Raw genomic sequence first — 27,460 nt, 5'->3', positions numbered from 1 at the left:
CTACATGTCGGGTTTCCCGAAAATCGACAGCTGTCCACTGTCCGGCTCGCAGTCCACAATGGAGGTCGTGAATCCCATTCGCTGGGATCAGTAAGTTTGGCAAGCGGCTGAAGGATTTATGAACCAGTGGTTTCCCCGTCGCTGCTGGAACCCAATCCGTGGCCAGACACATGGCAAACACCGCGGATGCTCAGAGTCGATGAGGTCAAGTTCATCGCTGCCGTTTCACAAATACCTTGGTCATTCTTCCTTGGTTTCATTCTCTCTTTAGCGATTTCCTATACTGAATGATCTCACATAAAGATTTTCCCCCCCAAATGAGTAAATTATATTCAGACCTGCATCCACAGAACTTATACAAAGACTCTGTATTTATAATTCCCATCACATACTAAAATCCCAGACTGTGGGATTCACCGAGATAATGACCTCTCATTCCAGTCAGTTCACAGAAAGAAAGAGCAGTAAACATGGCTTCCCTCTGAACAATGTAGTGCTATTTTGGCCCCTAGCTTTATAATTATTCTGTCAGCACATCACTTTGTCCTGACTCAAACTTTTCAAACCTGAGTTCCATGGTAATTAGACCTTTTAAACAGACATCAGTCTTTTGAATATATATATCAAAACCTGTGACTTAGTGCATTTGGCATTAGTTTTAAGTAAGCTACCATATCTACTGATAAATTAAAAGGGGCACCAAATCTACTGAAGTGTAATTAATACATAATGACATTAATCTGCCCAAGAGAAAGAGGAATAATATCAACAATTTAATGGAAAGGAGCATAATATATTTCCAGTGCAAACACAAAATGCAGTGTGTGTACCAAAAAAAGAACATGCCAAATCTAGCAATTAAATATCACATCCACCAGTGCAAGGGACACGCATTGCATCAGTATAGCAAAAAGAGTTAACTGGTTGAGTCTGCTGCCCAGTGACAGTTAACATCTATCTGCCACTTGCTCACTTTAACATATTTAACAAGGGGAAAAACATTACCATTACAGACTCCCCAGAGGAACATGGGTGGGCTCTTGCCATTGAATGTAGCATATATCAATAAAATGGACCTGACTAAAAGCCCCTTGGACTAGAAATATTTTAAAAGCAGTGAAAAAGTCCATTATGTGGTCGCTTGGGAAATGTTCACTGATGTAAGTTTCAATAAAATATGAAACTAGTGGGACTGCAGCCATTTTCTTTACATTGATGTTCAGGAATGACCCACTTCCTACAATTTTCATACAATAGTATTTTGAATATTGTGCTTGTGGGGAAAGTTTCCTTTTGTAATTTTGCTGCAATAAATCCCCTGAACTATACAAATACTTAGAAAAAGAAAAAATAACAAGAAAAAACAATCAACCACTTCAAAAAACTGCATTATGTAGTTGTAAATTGTGGAATATTGCAACAAAGCAGTAATGAGAGTAAGTCTTTGGGTGGTGGACTAGCAGGCACCCGGCAAAAGATTAGAGTCGGTTGTATGGTGATCACAGTGTCGACCTACCATTAACAAAAAATCCAGAGAAACACAGATGTGTGCTTCTGTGAGGAGGTAGGATAATTATGCCCCTTAGCATAGCTTCCTCCAAAGCAGAACGTTTGTTTTTTTAACAGATTCTATTTCCATTTTATATTTTTTCCTGAGTTCCCCAAAACTTGCACGCTTGTCCTCATGCAGCCAGCCAGTGCTTATTTTCATTCTGCGGCCCACCAGCTACTGTGCCACAGGCCTTCTCTTTTTGTATCGCTGGTGCAGGCAGGCGGCAGGAGCCAGACTGAGAGGTGAGGTGGGGACTCTCAGGCCCACTACATCCCAACTGTGCACTGTCCCATGGCAACTCAAGCAATTAAAGCACGAGTGGCCCCAGTACTGGGCTATATTACTTATATCACATGCAAAAGTAGAAATGAATAAAATAGTTGCAGAGATGTGTTGCACTACTCCATAGCCTTGTGTTACATGGTTTATTTGTGCTAGTTATAGGAAAATAATGAACTCCCTCTCACTCTACCAGGATACCATATTTACCCTAGCCCTGGTGTACAGTATAACTATAGACAGTTCCTTTTCTTATTGCATCATGGGAATGATATTAAGTCATACTTTGTCAGACTTTTTGGGTCTCAAATAATTTTTTTAAGAGCCGAGAACCTTCACACAAACAGGATTTAAAAATAAGCCAAGTTCAATCCTGTAAATGCACGTTCGCAGGCTACCTTGAGCAGCAGTGGTATTGGTGTTGATGATATCATTGTTGCTACCAATAAACACGTTCACCCTGATTTAGTTCTACAGCGAAAAAAAAACAAAAAAACTACCATCCGTGACAACAGTCATTGTGTAGCTCTGATTCAGTATTTGAGAGCGGTTGGAAAAACTTGTCTACACTCGGACCGTTTTCTTTAAATTCAGTGCTAGAATTAATTATTTGACTATAAATTTTGTGTAAATCCTACGGGCGTGAAATTAACAGAAGAGTCTTTGATCATTCTTAACTGCTAAATAAACCATGTGAACCATGACTTATTGCATCTCATGTTCTATTGCATCTTATTCCTGGGTGGCTGACAGCAAAAACAAGAGTGAAAGAAGAAAAAAAGAACAAAGACAACTGGAGAACAAAGCCCAAGGCCCTGAATGTTCATTACAAAACTTATGGAAGCATGCAAACACTCACATGCACACGTACACACAAACACTGTACACATACATTATTGATTACAATACCTGTCACAGTTTTTTATATGGGAACTTTGACTTATGACTGTAACTTGTAACTGAGATCTACCTCATACTTTTAGCATCAGTATATACTGCATGAGCTATTAACAACCTTAAATTTAGGGCTGTGAAATCACAAAACACTGACAACTGAATACATCACAACGCTTTTTACACCCGCATACTGCGACTGTGATACATTCTCAGCACACCCCACTGGTACATTGAATCTGAGAAAATGCCTCTGTCTGACGTTCTAGTTCTAGACGTTCTAGTCAAATGTACAGTAAGAAAGCAAGCAGTGTCATTTCATGGGTCACTACAAAATAGTGTAATTTTGTCAGCGTTACAGCACTGTACACATTGAACTCCATGTCAGGTAAATTGAGAGGTAGTGATGTTGGCATAGATATTTCAAACTGTGTTCTGTAACCTCAGAAAGCATCAGTAAACTGCAATAACAGACTTTTTTAAAGAATCAATTGCATATACTGTATGTCTAAAGAAAGTACAATTAACTCCAGCATACCCACTCCCCGCATAAGTAATGCACAGGATTATCTGATGTCCTCACTTATATGTTGATGTCCATTTCTAATCAAGATTGACAGCCTTAAGAAGCACAAACTTTCATGTGAGTGGAGTATGGTAGGTCCATACTCGGGCTCCTGGTGCAAGCTGGGACTGCTGGACCTCCCACACCATATTTGATTGGCTGTCTATATTTACTGTGCTGTGAGAAAATGGGAACTTAACCGTCGTTGAATGAATTTTTTTGCATATTCCCATTTTGAAATTGCATCAACTGCTTTGCTTATTTTAATTCCTATAATTTATCTTACCTTTCATGTATTTTCCCTCCCCTCTTATCCCATTTAGGCCAAATCTGCAGGAGCTAACTTTATTTAGAAACTGTGAGGGAGGCTAAGGTGCAATTAATTCAGTGGATGTGACACCCTAATGTTTGTTTTCTGAAATTTCAGTCTCAGAGTATTTAAAAATCTCATTTGGTTTTTTGAAACCAATGAAGTCTTGATGTCTAGTAAATGCATATCATGACGATTATTCATTTAAGCACTTTCTCAGGCTTTGAAATAGACATACGATGCTACGTGTATTTTAGAATTAAACACTATCAGTGTAGCTACAGTATAACTTAAATTACTCTTCAGTAGTTTGATAATCTTACTCTTCGATTTGTCCACTGATGATAATATGTAATACAGGTGTGACAACGAAAATATCTTCTGGTAGTTTCAGAAGCATGGAAACCTGTTCCAAACTGTATAGAATTTTAAGTAAAGTGAAACTACCAAAAAACTCTTTAGACACATTCATTATTTTTTACTATTTCATTATATCTGGGCAACAATAGTATACATGTAAAAAAAAATATCATCATTCTCTTTAAGCAAATTATACACTTAAGCATAAAGACAAGACAGCTGTCTTGTGGTAATGAAGTTTAGCACATTTACATATTTCACATAGTCATGTGTATTTTTGCTTTTAGCTCCCACCTACATACACCCACATTTGTGCTTGATGCAGCATTACGAGTTCAAAAATGGTTCATATGAAAATGCAATCGTGACGGATACCATTATTAAAATTTGAAACTTACGTTCTATTTCTTAACATGGTGCACTGAATCATTTTTATGTAAAAAAAAAAAAAAAAGAGGAGAGGTGAAAATATATTTTCAAACTTTAAACCATGAAAAAAAACTGTACAGCTAAACCTTACTGAACTTGCAGTAGGTGTAAACCAGCTTTTTAATGAGACTGCAGCATACGTTACCAATGAATTTTTCACACACATTAACTTAAAACCACCACCTGTCATTGCAGAAATGGTAAAAGCCATTTAAATGATTACATCACTGTTACTCTGATTTGGTTTGTCTTAACACCGCCTAAGCTGTCAATGTCAACTCCGCCCACCCAAGGGGGCGGGACTGCATCATTGTCAGGGGGCAACAGGACTCCAGTTCCTGACAGCGCCATCCATCTGCTTTAATTAACTAAACGGGAAACAAATTCCCAGGAAAAGTGCAGAGTAAACAGAGTGGAAAGGGGAGAGGAGATGGGTTGGGGAAGTCTTGTCCCTACCTAACCTCAGAGCAATGTCAATGTGTACACTCATACAACATATATCACCAAGCTACATACTGCAGCCCACAATGGTCTACAGCATCCAGATCAATAATGTATTCAGTGGGACGTGAACTCCGGAAAGTCAGACCAAGATTTGCCTTTTACAAACAAAGCTGCGTCATTTGGTAATATGATATTCAAGAGGTTTGTGTTGGTTGTTAATAATATGTCCTTATAACTTCAAAATGTTACCTTATGGTTAGGAATCTTCAGGAATTGGGTAGACCTAAATACTGTTATTTCAGATCTATGCACACGCACTTCCTGCCTTGTCTGTGCTGTCATGTCTGTCCATTTTTTTATTCTCCCCCAGGGGGAGGCTAGCATCAGCCTTAGGTTTATCATTTCTTACTCCTTTTGGCAGAAAGCTGATGACAACTATATGATGGCAGACCATCCTGTTCTCTATCTCTATACCAATCATCTGTGGCGTTGGTTTCAGTACATGACATTTTCTATTTGTGTAGCCAGGCTGAACTACTGTCCTTTCACCTTACTCCAATGGACAGCAACAGTTGTCCTCTCCAGAGATCTGAACCCCAAACTGTCTGGGGTACTGACTGAGAATTCTGATTATGTTTGGAATGTGTCATGACCCCCCCCCCATCCATCGCCCAATTGATCTGCACGTTCAGTTATGATTCATTTTCACCAAGGTGAATTTCTGACACAGATGTATTGACTGTTGTTCAATGAGGCAATGGACAATGGACGCTCAGACCTGATCCATCATGACTTGATTTGTGAACAAACAAATAAAATTAAACAAAAAATGAAAAATAGGCCAGTTGCTTAAAAGGTTAGATCAGCATTGTGGGTTACATCAATATTTAGTATTTTCCACAAAAGCTGCAGTGATAAGTGGATGTTTATGCTGTGTATGGTCATCCAAAATACTGATCCAGACACACCAAATCAATACACGAGGTGGGCCATTAATCACAGTGCTCTGGGACAGACTGTAATTGGCTTAAATTGATGGCTGTCATTTTCAGGTTAAGTGATGAAGGGGCAGGGTGGATCCATCAATTTTGTATTGGCCAAAAAATGACAAGCAAGCTGAGACCAAAAAGCCTGTCCTCAACTGACACAGATCCCAAACCAAGGTTCACTGTGATTGTGACACTGTGTATACCAGTACAGTGCCACTCAAGCAGTTCTGGGCGGAAGCGGGGGTTCCACTGGAAAGCCAAATATAGTTCATAGAGAAAGTCATGTTCCAGCCGTGTGTTTATATTTACAAGTTAGTGCAAGTGGGTATGTGCGTGTGCGTGGACATGTGCGTGCATGTGTGTGTATGTATGTATGGGGGGGAGGGATAACATTAACTCTGATGGGAAGGAAGACTATACTGAAAATAGCTCCTTGGTGCTGAACCCACCTGAGCCTTCTTCACAGCCTCAGACACTGATATGACACCCCTGATACGCCTGTGTCCTTGGTGCACAGAAACATTGTAACCTTTGATATAAAGTCCTTTTAATTATAATTAGCAAACATCTCCAAGGAAAACCATTTTAAGCAGGTAATCTGTTTTCATAAAATATGATTTATGTGCAACAACTGGCTATGACGTAAGAGAGATTTAACCACACCAAAGCCGGCTTCAAAAGATCATCAGTAGTTCTGCTCTTCTATTGAGAGGATGTAGGCCACAAATAGGAGCACTTCATTCACAACAGTGGATCAGTTTCAGAAATGATTCTGCATTCACTCGAAAAACACAAATCTACTGTGTAAACAGCATTTACTTTTTTTTTTTTTTTTTACTGCCAAACCATACCCACATGTGGTGAACAGCTCATGCACCCATGCGGCAAGGCATCCAGAGTAAATATCTATTGTAATAACATCGCTTGTTGAAATTGTCGAAATACTATTTCAGTGACGAGAACACTGACTGTTTTATCATTACCCTAGCTGGATGTTTTTGTTTTTCACTTGGGTCTGAGCAGCAATACGATAGGAAACAAGGACCTCAAGCCTCAAAACTGTCTGTGTTATGGGGGGGTGTCTGCACATGCCTAGTTCAGATTCAACGAAACTGAGCAGTGTGCACATGTGCAAAACAACATCAATAACATTATACAACAATACTCTATGACTTGAAAACAAGTGGCATGTTTTATGACTGTCTTTCCCACTCAAGGTCTTCCATTCTGGTGCTTATCCAGGATATTTGCAGCCTTGTCAGTCTTTTCCCTGATCTCCCTGATGTGAATAAACTGCCCTATTTTAAGATGATATAATTTAATGGGGACAGTGACTTCAGTACGGCAAGAATGGTGGGACTCCTTTTTAAGTGTTAAGTCCATTATTACTATCTCAAACTGATAAAAATTTATAACAATTATAGCATAAGTTATAATTAACAAGTACTGGCTCAAGTCTGCTTTCACCATGGCCACATACAATCCAACATAACTGGAGTGTAATGTGTAGTCTACACTGGAGGCAGTTTATGCAAAAAGGTTTATGGTTTATCAGGATGGACAGTACTACTTTTCTGTATTTAAGGATACTCTCCAAAGCAGTTGGAAATTTGTGCTGGTGCTTTGATACGACAATGTGATGTAGCACACTGCTTGGGATGTCTTTAGACTATGTTGATTTAATTTGTTCTTCAAATATTTACAGAGCTTTGAATTCTGTAGTCTTATCTGATACTTTTGTTTAAAAATTACTAACAGTTCTTTGTTGTGTCTGCTTGGTGTACAACTGTTTAAACACCTGAAATTTTAAACCTGTTAAAACTAAAATACACAGAATACAAAACAATTCACCGATAAGGGACTTGAATATTCTAAAGCTTGATATCTAAAATCTGAAGATGGATGCTTTCAATTCTATGCTCTAGATTTCAGACAAAGCACAGAGTCTTACAAATAGGATCAGTTAGGAAATTTATTTTACACTGTGTTCACACATTAGCAGAAGAACTTTTATGATTCATATCAAAGAGGAACTTGTTTTTGACTCTCACAGGAAATTCTGAAAAATGATGGTTGCCATGGCACTTTCTCCGGTGCAGTTGGCTTGACTGCCATGACAGCCCTGGTTGTGGTAAAGCTAACCTGCTGCTCCACTTTTGCTGCGTTGCTCTGACCGTCTGAGCATGCTACATCTCATATCATTCAATTTCAAATCATGCATAAAAATCTCCCTTTTGAAATCAAAAACATGGTATTATGTTAGCATTTTCAGTTGGGAATAAGCATGAGACTGTGTGCAGGGTTTATTGGGGCTCCCCTTCCTATCTCTCCTGCATCACCTTCCCTTGGAACAAAGTTTACGTTTTCAGACATCTTAAATGAGATCTCACGTCATGTCGCAAGCCGGAATTTCATGTTAAAATAAATGCCATTAGATCTCACTAAGGCAGGCATACATTATATGGTTTTCTCACGGGTTATGACGTTGGGAGATTGGATGCCCTCTCATACTTAACGAGGTTCCGAATGTGACAACAGTTCGAATGATAGCATAGACTATACAAGCCCCCAACCAGATCAGATGACGTTACTGTCAGCAAAGCAGAGCGGGAAAAATGACATACAGAGCCACCTCCTGATTGGTCAATGAGAACTGAAACAGAATCGGCTCGCATGACCTGTCAAAATTCAAATTCATGCCAATTGTGCCCAAATGTTTTTGACATGTCAAAAAACAATTGCGAGCCCATAAGTCAGTTGGATCGGTTCTGAATAGTATCGCACACCTTGCAACATCATGACCTAATGTTTTTCTTACGATTTGGTCCCAATCAGAAAAAAACTATTGGCCTGCAACTATAATGTACGCCTGCCCTTAGGTAGTGATTTGCTTTTAATCCACTCTCATATTTTTTACCCCTATGTCAAGTCTTCTTCAGTTTTGCAGGGACAAATCCCGTGCTAGAATGTTGCTGGTAAAAATAGAGTGCGATCATTTAGCAAAGCTGAGTCACTTCTGCTTGCTGCTGAATGTCCAAGAGTCGCGCCTTTCGGCCTGCCAGAGGGACCGTCTCTCAAGGTAGCCAACAGTGATGAAGCTGTAACCTGATGCCTCTGTTCACAACATCACATCTCAACTCTGTGCTGTGCTGAAACAATAGAGAGCTGTGGAGGGTCTGCTCTAGTCTTCTACTCACGTTTTCGATGTGAGCAGTAATGTTGGTGCCCCCCTCCTGAAGGAATAAAATGCTCTTTGCCCAGAGGGTATTTTCCCCCTCCTTTATTTTTGCTGTCTAATCCTAAAGCTGCCAAAGCCAACAGCAGTGACTAGTCAGCATCTCCAAACAAGGTCTGCATCCACAGCCAACTACAGCCATCAGCACTTTCTCTCGTTCCACGCACAGGGAAAAGCACATCAGCTCATTTCTCTCAAGGTTTTAGGACAGCATTGAGCCAGGCTTAGGAAGTACACACAGATAAGGCTGTCGCCTGAAGGCTCCCCACACGATATTGGCAAATTCCTAAGCATTCAGTTTATTACAGTAAAGAGTAAGTTATTTTCCAGATTCTACTGTACAATAGCTAAACAAAATCTCAGATGGACCTCATTCTGGGCAATGGTGGTGAGCAATGAGTGAATACTCAGTTTGTGACTTCATGAAGAGAATGACCACCGTGGTGTTGTTATTACTGTTATGGATTAGAGGAGTCGTTTGATGTATCAGCTGTGTGACCCTGAGTCATTCCCTGGCAGTCTCAAACCTCTGCCTACACCCAAAGTCACCATATTTCCTGCTCTTTTCCATTACTCAGTGCAGACTCTCCCACCCGTGCGTGTGCCAAGAGGCCTCATCCCAGCGTGCGAATGGAGCATCATGTGAGGGGTGAGCTCTGGCACTCCCTAACAGACCACCGAGAGGCAGGCCCTTGGAATTTCCTCTGCCACAGGGTGTTATGGGAGGGGGGCCGGTTTTTGTAAACGCCGCCCTGTAACAGTTAGCAACTGTGCGAGCCACCTGTGCGCGGGCGTGGTTTGGAGAGCGGTCAGCGGTCGAGAGATAATCACGGGGAAAGAAACCTTATCTTAGGCGCCCTCCTCATTAAAGTCCAAGTGATGATAAGTACTCCTTCGCTTGAACTTGTTGACATGGTGACTGTTTTATTATCCATGCAAGACCGCACTGGGTCCGCTTGTGTGGGCCCACCCATTTCCAACAGAACAATTGTAGTCTGCTCGCCCAAGCTCTAGATAAAATAGGAGAAGAAATGTGAACATATGAAGTGATTCCTATGAAGCACAATTAGATGCAGTCTACCAGCTCTGTCACTTACAATGGAGAGACAAATCAGGTAGAAATGCACTTTCCTGTTGGCTGATGAATTGGTAGTTGTGAGGTCACTTTTTCTGCACATACCAAATCAGGGAATGCCACTTCACAACACCAACGTTATTCTTCTCTGTCACTTTGAGGAGTTTACTTTAAATCCTGCCTGTGTCCTGAGAGGTATTGGTTATTTGGGTTCAAAATACTCATAAAAAATAAAAAACAGGGAAAAAAAAGTATATCATATTATACAAAAGAGCCCTGTTTTTCTATCCAAATTCGATTTTGTTTAAAGCCTTGAGATGAGATGGCTCTGAAAAGACAGGATTTTTCTTTGTGCAGAGAAAACAAATTTAGACATGAGGGCACAAACGCACCTGTCCCTTCTCAGTAACACAATATGACAGCAGACTGTTGTATTTCCAAATAGCCATTTTATTCTTTTCCCTTGAAATCCTTGCAGTCTTTGAGGTTCATGGGCTAGGCCAAGACTCAGTGGTCTCACGAGACTGAAAACTCAGTGAGGGGGGCGGTGGTGACCCACCCCATACCACCACTGGCCACTGCTCTGTTCAAGCACAGTATGTCCTGACAGCTGCACACAGGATCAAAAAGTTACAATTCCTGAAGATGAGAAATGGCACCTTTATATCTGAGAGCTCAGTGTTTTTGTTGAAGGAGTCACTCAGAAGCAGGCATGCTGTGGACCTCTCACATGGTCCCAAATCACCCCAGGACTAGTGAAGAGGCTCCATTTTTGCACCCTGGTATTTTCTTTGTAAATTTAACATGATGGATTGAAACAATTTCAAAGAAAGGATTTTTCTGACAACAATGATAAATCAGTTTCAAAACAACCCTTAAGTTGTCACTGAGTTGTCTGAGAAGTGACAGATCTATTGCAATTAGACAGTAATAGTTTCCCGTTCAGTAACTTGCAACTACATACTAGTACACCTGACTGTTATTTGGTTCCCTAAAAGCATGAGGATTGACATAAATTCAGCATATAGCTTCAAAACAATAAATTTAGTCAGACACATATTTGCTTTTGTATTTCTAGCATGTGAAAATAAAAGACAAATGCATTGCTTGAAAAGAGCAGGACCATAAAACCAAACCACAGTGCAGTCAAACTGTGGCTCAGACCAATTACTGTGTGCTCCATCCACAGAGCAATCAACTTCCTTCCGAAAAGGAGTAGAACAGCCTCAATCTGTGAGGCTAAATAACCATCTGGGATATCAGCCAAGGATGAGGGCCTGCTCTCACACAGTACATTAAACAATGAGAGCCGAACACAGGCAGCCGGCCGCGCGTCGAGCTAGGCCAACGCTGGACCCCTAGAACACGCTGACACCGATGACTGTTTACACAGGACTTTGCTGCTGCCAAGAGTGGTGCCCTATAAATAGAGCTCACCGCAGCTACGGAAAAGCCTTGTTATATGGCTAGGACTGGACATGCTGGATTAGGTAACCTATATTACTAAACCACAAACAAGCAAATAAAACTTTCCCTTCCAGAAGTTTTATTTCAGTATGAATGATGAGTCGTATGGGTGACACCAATTCCACTCTAAATTTGCTTATGGGGTATATAACTAGCTCAAACTGAAGAGTGAAAACAAGAAAATTAATCCAAAGCACTATTATGTAATGCTATCTGTTTGGTTAGCTCTGCACGTGATGCATTTTTGCATTGTTCCAGTTTCCCTACTGGGGGAAACAATTCCTGTTTTGTCGCCTCTTTCCACATGGTTTAATTTCCTTTCCTGCTGCTCTGAGCTGTAATTCAGGGGCATCAGTGCTGTTCCTCATCTCTCCTGAGAAAAAGCAGTCCCCATGTGGAGATCAAGCCTCTCATGGGCAATTCAAACTGAAATGACTGCAGGGACACCCTAGGAGGTCCACCAACACAAGATGCAAATACTTGTATGCATGTATGCCGTTAAGCACATATTACTCCTTGTAGGGGGCCCGTGGACTTTGCAATGTTGACTACTGTGCTTTGCAATCCCTGTGCAGTAGATATTTTTTGTGTCACCTTATGTCCTCTCTGAGAGGAAGCTGCACTAGTGATGTAACCAGAAGCTCCCTGAGATATTACTAGAGCGTTTTTGACCACCCCAGTGCTACCTGGATCATGCTAGCAGTTGTGTGCTATTTGTTCATAGGCCTGGAGGGAAGGGGCTGAATGCCATGCAGTCGACTGGTGGCCAGCTAGGCCGTTTTGTAGCCCTGAGGTCCTCAGAGATGCTCGTTGGGAATGAGGCCAAAGCTGTGGCTCATGAGCCAGTTTGAAAACTTGAGGAGAACCCATCCACTGCTGGGCTACTGTCATAGGAACCAGCTGCTGGTTATGTAGCCCATTCACAGCGTGGATCGAAGAGAAGAATGCCAGCAGGTGATGGGCCCAGCTTAGATCTCAGGGGACACATATTGCCTAAGGCATGAATTTAACCAGGAAGGCTGCGCTCTGCTGGCTGGGTGAAGCCTGCCGTTGTCTCGTTTATTGAAACAACATTTCAGGAAAATTCTATACTGAGGGGTGTGAAAGCAAACTCCTCATGAAGAAAACCATTGGGTTTGTCACTACACAGTCAGGCACAGCTGTGGAAGATGATGGATTTAAATTAAGATTTCTGTAATTTCACAGCGAACTGTCCAATTACCAAGCTGTTCTTATGTTGCTGTCTCATGTTCTGCCAGTAATATTTAATGTAGTTTGAATTTCTTTTGTTGGTCCAGCCATACGCATTGTACTTTACCACAGAAATCCCAGAGATCAATAAGTATTACACCTCTGGCCATTGGTCCCAGTAAATTGACTGTACTGACTACATCCTCTCGGTTTATAGTGCGCTAGGGGGGTTTAAAAGCTTTCGTTTAATGGGTGTATTTTCCTTAAATATTATTTTCTGAACATAATAAACTGCAGAAATGCCTTGGTAGTCAGTTGAAACTCTTGTGAAATGCTAATGATGAACAACATGGACCATTTCTGTGCCAAGAGGATATCAGATATCACTTGAGTCAGCAGATCAATAATAACAACACACTTAATTTAAAGTCAGTTAAAAGTCAGTCAACACTTTGGGCTCTCAGCATGGTAGTTTGCCCTCCCAACCCACTAAAATCCACACTTTTCAAAAGGAAAAAATCATTACGTACACTTCAAGAATCATAGCTGTGAAAAATCTGACCTCGATACAATAACTGTTCAAAAAGCATACACTGACTAGCAGCTCTATTAGATGTATTATTTTAGAGGAGCACAATAAAGAATTAGATAAAGGCGAGATGTGTAGCCTAGTCCATAGGGCGACCGACTGAAGCCACATAAGAGGCTCCTGCCAAGGCACTTTCTGAGCTGTGATCCCTTCTCTATCTGTTAGTCTACTTTATCCCTGCCTGAATAAAGAAAAAACAAAAACAAAAAAAAATTATGGTGGACTGTCTGCTCTCCTTATAAAAAGAAATAGATGAACCACAAGAAAATGATCTGGCAACTGGATCTGATTGGCACTCCAGTCCCCATCACCCCGCCCCACCAAACACCCAGTCAATATTCAGGATCTGCAAGGACTTTCTCTCCTCATAACAATGCTGTCCACAAAGGGCCTGTCAGTCAAGATGATAGCTCGGCTTTGTACTGGCTTAATGTTTTCCATTCATGTTTACAGTAAGACAAGCCCACTGTGAAAGGGCAAACACAGTCTTCTTTATCCCTGTTTCAGAGTGTAAGATTTCAGATCTGTGGGTGTGTATGTGTGGGGTGGGGGTGGGGGGGGGTGCTTGGCGTTTCAGGGTGATAAGGCCACCATCTTTCCAAGATTTGTGTTCCTGGTGGAGCTGACTATAGCTATTTTTATGTACTGTAATTGTGTAAGGTTTAATTCATCCTGGTTCAGAGGTCATTGCTATTAGGCTTGACAGCAGAACCTACAGCACAGAAGAGTAGTCTGGCCTGTAGATACAATAATCGGGTTTGTGTGGGTTCTGCCAATGTGTGTGTGTGTGTGGGGGGGGGGGGAGGGGGGCAAGCTCTGCAGTAATTTATGTAGGTTGGTAGGTCTCATTTCAGAGAATGAAAGGTTTCTTTGTAGTGGAAATCTGTTGAGCTTGTGCACTGCTGAGCTGTGTGCCAACAAAGGTTAAACAAACATACAGAATACCTCTTGGTGAACTACGCATACTGTTACAGGTCCACCTGCCAAGGGAGAGCAGGTTAAACACAGATAAGACAACCCCGGCCTTTCACAAAAAAACATCATCAATCCCTTCATTCCTGTAACACACACACACACACACACACACACCAAGTGCAGAGACCATTACAGTACTGGCCCTTGTCATATTTCTCATACACCACTGCAGCCGAAGTGCCGAAGTTTAACTATCCGGCTGACATGACTGCACTGCATCCTCACTGGAGAGAACCTTTATTTACACAACTGACAGGATGTCCCTCGGGGCAGGAGAAGAAGGGACAGTAGCTCAGAACCTCAGTGAGCCTGCATTGAGCAGAGAGGCCAAGTGGGACCCTGCAGATAGGATACTGAGTGGGGACACTGTTCACTGTCACTGACCTTCGGAAGCATGCTGGGCATACTAAGAACCTACAAAACCATACTAAGACTACAGAAAAAATACTGAAATGTGGACCCTGGAATTTAATTCCACCAGGTGGAAGCACCTTACAATTATTACAATTGATAATCCTTTTAAAATCTTTTAAGACTGACTAAAACACTGGCCTTCAACCATGGTAAACCGATGCGTTCCAGCTATGAATTACCTGTCCCCACACCTAGGCCATGACTGCTCTTGTATTCTTCAGATGAGAGCATTGTAGTGATCTTCAGTTTGTATGGGTCCTAATGCTGTAGCTGAGATCAGTCAAGTGGTAACAGACCTATTCCCCTGTTACATGATATTCATTATGGCTTTTGCAACAGCCAGCAGCAGACTTGTTTGCAGAGCTAGAAGTGTAACAGCCAAGACTGTATTTACATCCTCTACTGCCAAAAATGGGCCTGTAGCTGCTCAGACAGATGTCTGAGGTAACTTCTGTATTAGCTGATTTTCCTGCCTGAGGGCAAACCTACAACTTGCGATGGTAGCTCAATAACACTGTACACCAAATTACATTGAAGAAGTAAGGCACCATTTTGTGGGGTTGAAGGAATGATTATTCCTGTAGTTGGATGAATTTAATTTCTTCTTTTGCTGAAGGTTTCTTTTTCATAACTGCCATGGCAATGTACAGTCATGCATTTCAGACTTAAAAGTTAATTGGCAAAATTAATTTTTAGATACAGGGTTAGATGCAATTCTTCATTAATGAACCCAAGTGAGTTTTTTATTATTATTTATTTATTTATTTATTTTTACATTGGATGGAAATGAGAGTGTCGTAGCAGCGTCAAGAAAGTTATATGCACGTTTATGTAATATTGATGATTAGACACGAAAATTTCATCATTGCAGTAACAGAGTAGTACTTGGTGAGGCCAAAGGCTGTTGCCGATTGATGAATATCATTCTGGTAAAGTAGCGGTTAGTAGCTATAGGCCTTCAGAGCAAAAACCCAATCTGAACAAGGGAAATGGAAGGAAAAAGCACTCGTGCAGTCGGAGTGCTTTGAGACTATTCTAATTGTCACAGCTAGACAAGGAGATAAGGAGTGTGCAAGCTGCTTGGATCATAATACGCGCGTTCCACTAACAACTCAGTCGGCCTTTGTTAAAGACAATTCAGAAGCCCTCAAAATCAGACAAATAGCAACTGCTGCTACGTGAACAGCATTGCCAAATCTGGAGGTCGGTTACGTGTAGTCACCAGTCCGGCGACATTGATAAATCCGCACTGCGTGTATCCTCGAGAGAATTTTATTATTTAATTATTTTATTTCTCGAAAACAACCAAGAATGCTTTTTGCACAAGTATTATCTTCGAGAAAGGGGACTGATTTAAAAGGAAGTATGTACCACTAGTGTGGTGTCAAATGTGCTGCGCTTGTCCTTTTTTCAGTCGTCTAAAGTTTCCATTGTGTGGATTGTATGCACACAGTAGTCAAAACGAAATGGCCTCTTTGAACACGGTCCGCTTAATTTTTGGCCGTTCCTTTTTATCTCTTAAATCCTGTATTTGTCACCACTCCAAAACAAATCCACTACACGGAAATTATAGAGGTTACACCTTGTATGTACATACCATAACTATAGATTTAAATGATCTAGGGTGGAAATAATGCAACATTTGCCCACGTAAAAATAAAATGTTTTACATCATATAGTAAAAAAACAAAAACCATTGCATGGTATTACAATTCAGCTATGTTTTCCTCTACATTAACTGTCACTTAATTGAACCTGCGTCAGTATTGAAAAAACATAACCAGAAGCATGAATTCATGTGACACCGGTCATTTTCCCAACAGGAGTCGCTATATAGTAGCAAAAAGTTATTACCAGTTAGAAAACATTTCGACAATAAATTACGACTAGGACTGGAAGGTTGCGCATGTGTACACTTAGTGAAAATGCAATAATATAGCGACTAACTTACCATCACGCCTTATGTTTGAAGATCGTAGCGTTTTTATTGATACGGCCTGGGCCTCTGAGCCGTGATGGCAACTGCTTAGCAGCGTTATCACAAAAAGCACTGACAATAGCATTGGGAATTCTCTGCTGTTCACCTTGGCAGCCGCCTGTTAACTGTAAATCCCAAATGGAGGTCTTGTTTTAAAAAAATGGTGTTGACCGTGAACTGTCCACAGATCCCCTGTTTTGTGTTGAGAACTGAACTGCTCAGACCGTCTGAAAAGTTTAAAGAAACTTTTTTATTCACATAATTATAGTACTCCTTTGTCACGCTGGTATAAAATCGCTGACTGCTTCAAAATTGCAGCAGCCGAAACCTACCGCTGCTGTAGATCAGCAGGTTGATATCCCCTCCACGGCCACGGAAGAACCAGTCGCGATTGTGGGCGCTGATTTCTTATTTTATGTGTAGATCCGTGTTCGTAATTCCAACAGGGTAATTTACGTTGGTAAACCGTTTTAAACATCAATAGTGCCCTGGAGACAAATTGAAAGACGAGGCACGAGAGCACTCCCTGCAGCATCCAAGTGCCCCTGTCTAAAAGTTACGCACGCACGCAAGTGAGATGTTTAGGCAAAGCCCACAGATCTGAAGAGTGCTGTAGCTACCCCCACCCGCACCAGACGAGGAAATACGCCGGCAGGAAAATGAAAGCTGTTAGGGAACTTCACTTGCGGCAAAATAAACACTAGGAAAAGACCGAGGCTGTGTTACGCACAAAGAAAAATATTTCCACGTTGAAGAAAACTGCTTTAAAAGTAATGCTTTCACTTACAGTAACGTTTCTAAACAAAATAGCACATATTGGGGCCAAGACAATATTTTGATCCCTTAGTTAAAAAAACAACCTTTGGGTCAGTTCATATGCTGCTTGTCAATACTATGCAAACCCTGGACTCATCGATTTTATTTTTTACAAATCTTACACAGATTCAGGCTCATAATGTAATTCTTTGGTGTATATACGGCAACAAAAGAACTTTCATAGTTACACGTGTTCTATTATTGAATTATATTTATTAAGAATCCATCTAGATTTTGATATTGTTAAGGACTGATATTGTTAGATTGAGCATTGTAGTTTCAATATACATTTATAAATTACTGTTATTAAGAAGGCTAATTTGCACCTTTAAAAAGGCTTCTTGTGTGTTTTATTGAATACGCACAATATTCCTCGGTGGCCTTGGCTGCCCTTGCTGATTGGAGGCCCCAGTAATTGCTAGGAATGCAAGCGACTAAGTGAGGTAATGCCACTGAGACCCACCCTTTATCCTTAGGGTTCTCTTACAATGGAGAAAATTGAATGCAGGCTTCATAAAGTCCAACAGAGACTGTTTATATATGGAATAAGAGGGGTTTGATATAGAATTATTGTTTGGTCTGATTCTGTACTCTTAAAAGACCCTGCATTTAACCAACATTAACCCTGCATTTACAGGGAAATTACCGACTGGAACAATATTAGAAGCAGTATTAGAATCCTATCAATATAAGCTATGTATTTATGATGTGCTCAAGTAAAAATTCAGATACATTTAAATAACAAATTACATGCTAGATCAACAGTTATAGTGAATCAAATTATGCAGTTCATTTCAGTTAATTTTAAATCTCAACTGAAGGTTTTGATACTGGATAAATATGATCTTTTGACCTTCATGGATTCTCAGAGGAGTGCCTGATAACTCTATTTGTGGGATATCTTTTGTTAAGGAGAAAGAACTAGGTGGTCCTGGAAATCAATATGACAGTTCTACTGCTCCCAAATTTTCAACATTTTCGGTAGCTGGGTAGTTGATGTTCAGATTCAGCAAATCTATGTCATGTGTCTGAAAGGAAAAACATTCAGTGTGTATTGCTCAGAATAACTGGTTTGTTCCAGAAGCTTTAAGACTATGGTACTTCTGTTGTGTGTCCTCTAGGGGGCAAATTATCTAAAGGGATGGTATGATGTTACAGAGACGAGGAGGTTTCATTCTGTCCAGAAAAGCACTACTCATAAATAATAACATTACAATCTGGAAAAAATCTATTTAAAAATGACCTGTGTCAAATGTGCTTGTACAAATGTGCTTATGCTCTTCCAGCACAGCTCTCAAAGTGTGGTCAAACATGCACACACACGCACACACACACACACATGCACACACACACATCCAAGGAAATACTTAAGGAAATTTCTGTTTCTCATTTTTCATAACATATGAAAAATGACATCAATACCACTCCTTCTGTCGACCAAGAGTAAACTCTCACTGAAGGAAAGGGCTTGTGTTAGTGTGAGAGATGTCCCATACTCTTCTATATCTCCTGCAGTATTGTGATCTGTGTGCGCATGCATGAGAGAGAGAGAGAGCGTTTGACCTGATGGAAGTAGGCAGCAGTCATAATTTCATTGCTAGTGGACAGTTTGGCAGTCAGTGCAGGCATGGTATTATACCTATTGTTATTCTGTTAAAGGAAGGTCAGAAAATATCAGAGAAATGAGATTCTGCTGTTTTTCTATTTTACAGTTGGCCTATGAATGTAAATTCATATGCATCCCAGATAAACATTCTGATCTGATTTGTTGGTTTACTAGAGGTTTTATTAAGAAATTCTATCTATTTTTAAAGCCGGAGACGGATGAGATAAGCATAATTTTTTCTGAGCCATTATTTTGACTCCAGCCATTCTGTTGGGGAGAAAATAATTATTTTAAAAAAATGGACTCAGTCACCTGAGTGCCTGGGGACAGGATATCTCTGCACCATCCTCGAGAGAGAGAGAGAACAGAAGGAACAGGGGTCATTTCGTTTGACTGTTCCACTGAGGATAGCAGGAGCGTTCAGGTGAGCAGTGGTGTGATGAGAGACTGCTCAGACACAGTACCTTACAGCTGGAGCTAGGCCTGTGTAAGTGGCCATGTTGCCTGCAGGCTGTTCAGGTCCAAATACTCCCATGCGGGTAGCTGTTGGTGCATCCTTGCATTAAGCATGGTACTTAACCTGCATTGCCTCATTAAATTTCCACCTGTATAAATGGAGAATTTGTAAAATGTGAGCTATATAACTCGTCTACTAAGCAAAGAAATAATGCAGTGTTTATCAGAAAGTGCTCTCTTTGCGTTCTTTCTGCATTAACTTGCAGCAGAATGAGTCTCTGTGTTATGCTTGCAGGCCTGAGGATCATTAACCGTCCTTGGTGTTGACACAAGCCCAAGTCCTTGTGCGAGGCAGAGTGATTTATGAATTCAGATTCCTTCCAAGATTCCTGAAGAATGGTAAAATTAATACCGTGAAGCGGCTCTCATTCATAAATCAAACCACCCTGGTATTGATGTCCCCTCCAGGAGAAAAAGACACATGCGACTTGTCTACATCCCACGATTACTCACCCACTCTGCCGCCTAAATGGGGAGTACCAGGTGCTGCAGAACCTTTTTTTAGTGTACCAATTCATGTGACAGCACACGTAGAGTATGCAGTTAAGAAAGGGCAATATCATACATATATACGTGTACCATCTATACATGTACATCTGGCGTATATCCATCAAGTGCTAAGTGCGTAAAATGGATGTCACTTTCTGCAATGCCCACGTGTTAAAATGGCACGAAAAGAAATCCCATTAATAAATGTGCCGTGTGATCACACTTCAGAATTTCAGAGAAGAATTTGGTGCCAGGCAACACAGTTTAATGCCAATGTGTGTAGCGGTAGAGAGATGTGTAATTAAGAGATAATCACTCTGAAAGAGATGGCCCTTGTGAAATACTTCAGCGGAGTTGTGTGGGTTTACTCTGCCCAGCCCGTGGAAACTGCTCTTAGTGTGTTTGGTGGGTGGAGAGGGATGCATGCTTTCAGACCGCTAATTTATAATTGCTTGTTTTCTGTCCAAATGGAGCCAAGAGAAAAGCCCCAGAGCCTGAGAACACCCCTCCTACACTGCAGATTCGGACAGTGCTGTCAACTCCCAGTCCATCTCCAAGCTCCCAGCCCATCTCTCGGGAATGTCCACCAAAACATGGGGGTTTCCGTTTATTACTGCCTCGATTCATTTTGAAAGGACACGTCCGAGCCTTGCCTAATTACTGATGTGATACAAAAATATAACTGTCCTTAAAGCGATCAAATGAAAATATCTATGAGAAGGTTAATTTGCTGTCGAGATGCGAAGCTTAGCTTTGAACCCGAATGTCGCTCGGTGAGATGTGCATGGGATGGGGCAATGGGCTCAGATGTGTACACATTTAAGGGTGTGATTTCATGTAGAATTTTTTATCAGCTACTTTATCCTGGAAGGAGGCTAGGGAGCCCCTGTACAGAGCCAGGATCTGGGTTTAATGTGCTGCCAGTGCGCGGCTGTGAGCTCCGGGATGACAGCTGAACTGTAAAATTAATGCACAATTGCAGGGAGGAAATAAAAGCTGCCACTGATATGATCTTCTTTCCGCCACAGCTTTCAAAACACACTCAGAGGGGAGCTCTGTGGCAGAGAAAGTCTGGCTACCAAACAAGGCTTCTTTCCACATATAACAATAGCAGTACATTTTTGTGCTGTAATTTTTGGTCATGTGGAAAAATACATTTCTTACCATAATTTCTGTTTTAAGAGCACTTGTTATTTTAATGCATTCCATCATTCAAAATGGTCGTTTTAAATATTTTTGTGGCTAAGTATTCATGCCATCTGAGTTGATGTGGAAATATATTCCTAGATTAAAATCCATTCATATCACACTACCCAAAATAATTTTCTTCTTCACTCTTCATGTACGAGTACTTGAATTGCTCTTAATTGCTGATGAGCCTCTTTTCATGAAATGAGGCAGTTCTCTCTTGAGGAAGAATATCCCTGTATAGTTTTCATCAGTGGTGGATTCACAAATATCTCATTTCAGGCATTGGAGTGCCCACACTTGCTGCATCGTTCTGACAGAAAAACACTAGACAGCACAACTCATTGACTTTGAGGAAAGTGTCCATAATAATGTACTTTAAATTTATCTACCATTCACCTCTACGCCTGAGACCCCTGGGCCTGCCTGTAGTTCTGTGAGCTAACGAACGCACTGTGGGAATCTATTCCCATTCACACAGAGTTGCATTTTTCCTGCAGTGTGCCTCTCGGCTTATAACGAGTCTCACCCAAGAGGTGTCTGGTCATCCTCACTGCTGGCCGCGGGGCCTTCTCCGTGTGGCTTTTGGGGGCTTGATTGGTGGCTGTCTGTCGTTGTTGTTCTCTCTGTTGTGTCTGATGGTACCCCTGGTGTCTGATTTGTCCGTTGCCCATCGAATCCACCTGGTTGATTGTTCTAGTGTCCTGGTTCTCCTTATAAATTGTTTGCTTGGAAGCAATGTTCTCTTTGAAAGCACCTGATAAAAGCAGTTACTTCAATGAATTTTCTTTCTTTTCTTTTTTTTCCCTTTGTTTGGAAGCTGTCAATTTTCATTTCTGGAGGGCTTCAGAGTCACCAGCACCTGGCTTCTATGTGGCACTTTTTTGTTCCTGTAGTTAATATAGGCAGTTAATATATGGACTGCTGGGTGAAATGGAATATGTTTTGTCAAATGTTTTGTTGAGATTCATATTCATAACAGAAATGGAGCTTACCAAGCAGTCAGCCGTGGGTTAATTGATGTAAACCTAAAACCTATATGAGCTCAGCTCTTGAGGACTGAACGGTCTCATGTCTGTGTGAATGGATGGAGCCCCTGTGACCCGCAGGCTGTAGTTTCAGGGCTCGGGTATGTACTGCAGGACAGAGGCCACATTCTATAACCCCATAGGCAATGGAATCCCAGAAAAGGCCCAGCTCTGGCCCACTGGACCGCACAGGAGCCAGACTACATTGCATCACCGGCATGCTGGGATGCCTTTGTCGATTGTGTGAGAGCACAGAGGGAGCTTGTGGAGTGTAGGCTCGCTGTTTCGTGCACGGGGGTCAAAGTTCGCAACCCATTACGTACTCTCTTTTGACATGCCTCAGCACTTTTGAGCATGGCTTTCTGTGTTTGATCTGGTGGGTGGAGGGGACCCAGTGAACATTTTTATGGTGTGACGGTGAAACGCCGTCTAGGTGTTCAGGTGAAAACCTTTCTTCATTTCATTGAAGTTTGAAAGTTTTCTCACCCAGTGTTTCCTAACCAGTGGGCCACACCACTGCCACCAGATGAGGTCAGGTGTGCCATGTGAAAAGTCCTTGTAAAAAATTTTCAGAAAGCTCATATGAATTTTTAAATGAACAAATCCCATTCACGAAAGCCAAAATATCTGTCATTAAAATGCATATCGCTTAATTAAACCCCCAAAATACCTACTGTTGACATCAGCGTCAATACATTGCATCCTTTTGGGAGTGGTGTGCCATGAGATTCTTAAATTAAATAGTAAATTTGATGTGCCATGGAAGGAAAAATAAGGAAGGAAAAATGCTGTTCTAGGACATAGCCAGGCTATATCCAGGTAAAACCTACACTATATTGGGGATAAGCTAGTCCTTTTATGTCTGAATGTCTCTCAGCCTAAATTTTTAACCCTCTAGACATCTAGATTCCTGTGTTTTCTTACTTGGGGAGGGGGTCTTTAGATGGATGCCATCATGATGCAGTCATAAAAAAGGACCAATTAGAAAGAAGAAAAAAAACTGACGTAGAAGAGGCAGCCACGTTATTACAGGGGATTTATTATTTTTTGATGAAATTGCAAATTTTATCCAGTAGGCTAAATTTATGACTGCTGCTGCACATTTCCTGAGGACACCGCAAGTGCACAAAATCTGGGCGATTTGATCACGTCCATAATCGCCTCCTATCAGGAGCATATGACAGTGTGACAGATCGTAGCTGAAGGCAAACAGGCAGTGCCTGCTTTAGTCAATACGGCTTTCATGGCAATCTTGCAGCACAAATACGTAACAGTCTGAAAAGAACTACTTTCTCAAGAGTTACCTGGTGTCACAAGAGGAAATGCAATCAAGCAGGTTCACTTCATGGAGACTTGCTAACATTTTCATTAAACATTTAAGGAGGACATGTTACATATTAATTTGAAGGTTACTATTTAAATGGACATGATGGAGTCATGCCAAGGGTTGGAGTTAAATGTTTGATGAGATAACCATAAATGGGTATTTGCTGGTAGCAGGTATGTCTACCGCCAAATATGAAATCAGTAAATCTATACCTCTGATAACAAGATTATGGAACTAATTAAAAAGGTGGAGTGCATAGATTTGACCTTGGAATAAGAGCTCAGGAGTAGGTCTGGTTTCTTTTTTTAGTTTTTGCAGGTCACACAATATTATTATTCTCCTTATGCTTATTATATTTAGATTGCTATTGCATCCCAGGGCTAAGAAATAATAATATGCAAATAAAAAGCCTGTATATGACAGCACTGCAAAGTTTAATTACAATTACCTGCACCTCTGCCAGAATCAGTGAATAGTCAGGAAGAAACTAACGACAAAGTGACAATCAAGATGGAATTAAATGTCCACATCGTAAAGAACTCAGTTTCTTTATACACCCCCACTTTCCTCTTTCCACACCCTCAGCACAGGAAAGGTGATGATGTGGAGGCGGGGGGAACATGCCTGTGTTCACAGGGTCAACAGTTTGAATCCCGTGAGATTCATTAACATTGTGCTTCTCGGCGAGGTCACCGCGCCCTGCGTGCTCCACTGAGGATCAGGTAATTTAGTAGGGGAGTAAATAAGCTGTGTGCAGCGCTCATGTGCAAGATCAGCCTGAGAAAACGAAAGATAATGGACGGCGCGTAGTGAATGCCTGCAGCTGTGTGAGGAGGAACGTCTTTAAATGTAGTGGAGGAGCCCCTGCAGGTGCTGTTCTGTGTTAAAGAATGCAGGGGAGAGATCTCTTTCTCTGGGATAGTCCCTGCTTGGCGTGGGTGGCATGCGTGGGGAGGGTGTGAAACCTTGAGGAATGCCAGACCTCCCGTGCGTGCCGGCCATTGTCGCGCTCCCTGGAGAGTGTGGGCTGCCTGTGCCTCGGGTCAGCGACGGGCCCTGCGGTTCACGCTGTGTCTGTCTGGCACATTCCCCCGCCGGGGAGGCTGCGCAGTCACGCGGCACCTCAGTCCAGCAGCGCAGTCTGCTCCCCGGGGAATGTCTGTCTCATCGTAAATAAACAGCCAAAAAATGCCCTTAAAATGGCTGAAATAGCTCACAGTGGTGGTGGGAGCTGGTGGCTGTGTGGGGTGGGGCAGGGTAGGGGGTGGGCTGGGGTTTCCTCTCATATTGAGCTGTTCATTGCTGCGGTAGCTGACAGGGACTAACTTGAATCTGTGATTCATTAATGATGATACTATGAGCCAAAAGCAGGTCAGTCTGAATGTCCCAAACCCATTTATGGCCACCATTTGAGTATGCTCAGTACAAAATGCAACATGCATTTAATTTTTGACCATGGCTAATTAAAATTCACAGATAGTGGTTACCTCACAAGTATGCAACAACATTGCATTCAGGGAAAATTAACAAGGTCATCAAGAGGTATCAACATCACATTTAAATAATGATAAAAATGTGATTGTCAATTATTCATATTTGAGGAAGCATGTACCCACTCTAACCTTTGTCTTTGTAAATTTTAAATGCAGACATTCAGTTTGAGACAATTGTCTTTTTTGTCATTTTGACAAAATGAGAAACTGTAGCATACCATCCTTAACCTTTTCTGGAAACTCCTATACAACATGGTACAAGATTCAATCTCTTTGTGTGAGTATCAAAACCAAGTAGTGCAATTTCCATTGAGAAGCAGGCATTTTATGCAGAGCTAGTTGATTGAGTTGACTGACATGTGCTTAGCTGGACAGATGTGGGTATTAAACTGAGAAATTTGGTGGCAGTGCAGTGCTTTACTATTGAAATAACTCTCTGAACAAAAATCTGTCGCTTGCCTTTCTCCATTAGTTTGTACTGTGATTTTCCATTTAGGCCTGATTGCTTTATACTATTCATAAAGCGGGGTGCTAATAGATGGTATTTGAGGTTGCATAACTCCTGACATGTCTCATCTGTTCTGACAGAGGAAATTACACTCTCTCTGGGGATGTTGGTTTTCACCGACAGCAGTAAGCAGACCACCTGGCTAGTTTAATGATAACTCCTTCTACTTCCCGAAATAGAGCAATAGCTGAGAGGAACACACGCTTCGGCCCAAGTCTACTGACGTCACTGCACCTGTGCGTGCCGTCCATTCACATGGCTGTAATAAAATTTTAAAAAACCCTGTCTGAATCAGCCTGCTCGTATGGTCAGATCACTTTCTCATTCTCTGCACACAGAAACACGCATGATGTGGGTTTCCCTCCAGATTCAATCTGCGTGTGTCCACAGCTGCGAGCAGTTCACCGTGGTGACCTTGTGAATATACACTCCATCTTGTAGAAATATGTGTCTTCCATCTCGGTACACTTTATGGGCTCGCCCAGCGATCCGGGACTCCTGTGTTATTATTGCCGCAGTAAGATTTATGGGGGATTTGAATTTCTCCATGAAAAGGAGTTAAATGGAACTGTTGGTACTGCATAGGCATTTCTATGGCTGCATGATTCACAGAGAACAGTGTAGTCTAATAGAAAACAAAATAAAGCTTGGCCAAGTAAATAGTCCTTTGACAAGCATTTACCAAAGTACAAGTGTCTGACTTTAGACTATTTGTCTATAGTCCTCATCTAATAGTATATGTCCTCTTTCTAATGGATAGTGCATAGTGAATACCAGTTGTTCTTAAAATGTTGTCACCAGAGACTTAAATTATGAAAATAAATATGACTAAGATACCCAAAAGGTATGGTGCCAGCTTTCTCTTGTGGTGTGGTATAAAGATATTAAATTACTTTCATAGATGCATTTATTCTAGAACTAATCCCTCTTTGCTTTCTTCAATAATTTATCTGAACTGGGGAGGGGAAAATGTTTGGTGTCTTTGAAATATAAAAATATATATTTTGTCTATGCTTTGTCATATGGTTTACCCAACACCCTATGGTAGTATTGCACTTTCTTTCATTTGCAAAGTCACAAATCAACAAATTTTGATTTCTTCGATTCATTGCTTTCTTTCATATGCAAACAAAAGCAAATATTTAATTGCTTACTGTCATATAAAACCATCGACAGAACCGTCGGATATGGAAGTTGGCCAGAGCAAAACTCGATACTCAACCTTTGCCCTGGAAACTGACAGTGCAATTATTTTCAGGGACTATTGTAAAATAATAGCTTATAGTCAATTTGACTCAGTGTGGTGATAATACCAGCCAACTTCCAAAATATATATAATTCATTAGGACTCCCTGGACTTGGGTCACCATTTGTGCAATTTCTCTTGTGATTTTGTCAGCGCTACATACAAAGCAGTGGGGCACTACCTCCCCCTCACTCAGATTTAAAGGGGTGTCTAAGAGTGAAAGAGAGGAGCATATGGTGGTGCCATTTGATTTACTAAGTTTGAACAGAGATGGTGATGGTACTTCTCTTGGTGCTAATTAGTAGATGAGTTTGTTTATTTTTGCGATAAAGATTTTGTTTCTAAGTATAAGCAGTATGTTACATTCTCTAAATGTCAACAGATACTTGTGTAGGAGTTTATTCAAAAAGGACCAGAACTGTCTGAAGCACGAACAGACATGAAAACAAAAATTAAAAGATAAGAATAATGTCATTACAAAAATAGCAGCAGACAAG

The 27,460-nt window shown here is 41.2% G+C and overlaps 1 protein-coding gene across 3 annotated transcripts in view; it reads right to left on the bottom strand.

The window, feature by feature from the left end:
- The window catches only part of pdgfd (platelet derived growth factor d), a 45,854-nt gene extending 28,489 nt beyond the window's left edge, over positions 1 to 17,365 (bottom strand). For 2 of the 3 annotated variants that reach the window (XM_064301477.1, XM_064301479.1), the window contains exon 1: positions 16,720 to 17,365. In XM_064301477.1, coding sequence (XP_064157547.1) covers positions 16,720 to 16,831 — 112 coding nt within the window. In that variant the 5' untranslated portion in view covers positions 16,832 to 17,365. The remainder of the gene's footprint in view (positions 1 to 16,719) is intronic. The other variant, XM_064301478.1, reaches the window with a different exon arrangement.
- Between the last annotated feature and the right edge of the window lie 10,095 nt (positions 17,366 to 27,460).

The sequence above is a fragment of the Anguilla rostrata genome, chromosome 12 (genome assembly GCF_018555375.3).
Source record: "Anguilla rostrata isolate EN2019 chromosome 12, ASM1855537v3, whole genome shotgun sequence".
Lineage (NCBI taxonomy): Eukaryota > Metazoa > Chordata > Actinopteri > Anguilliformes > Anguillidae > Anguilla > Anguilla rostrata.
This window is presented reverse-complemented; position numbering and strand designations above follow the sequence as displayed.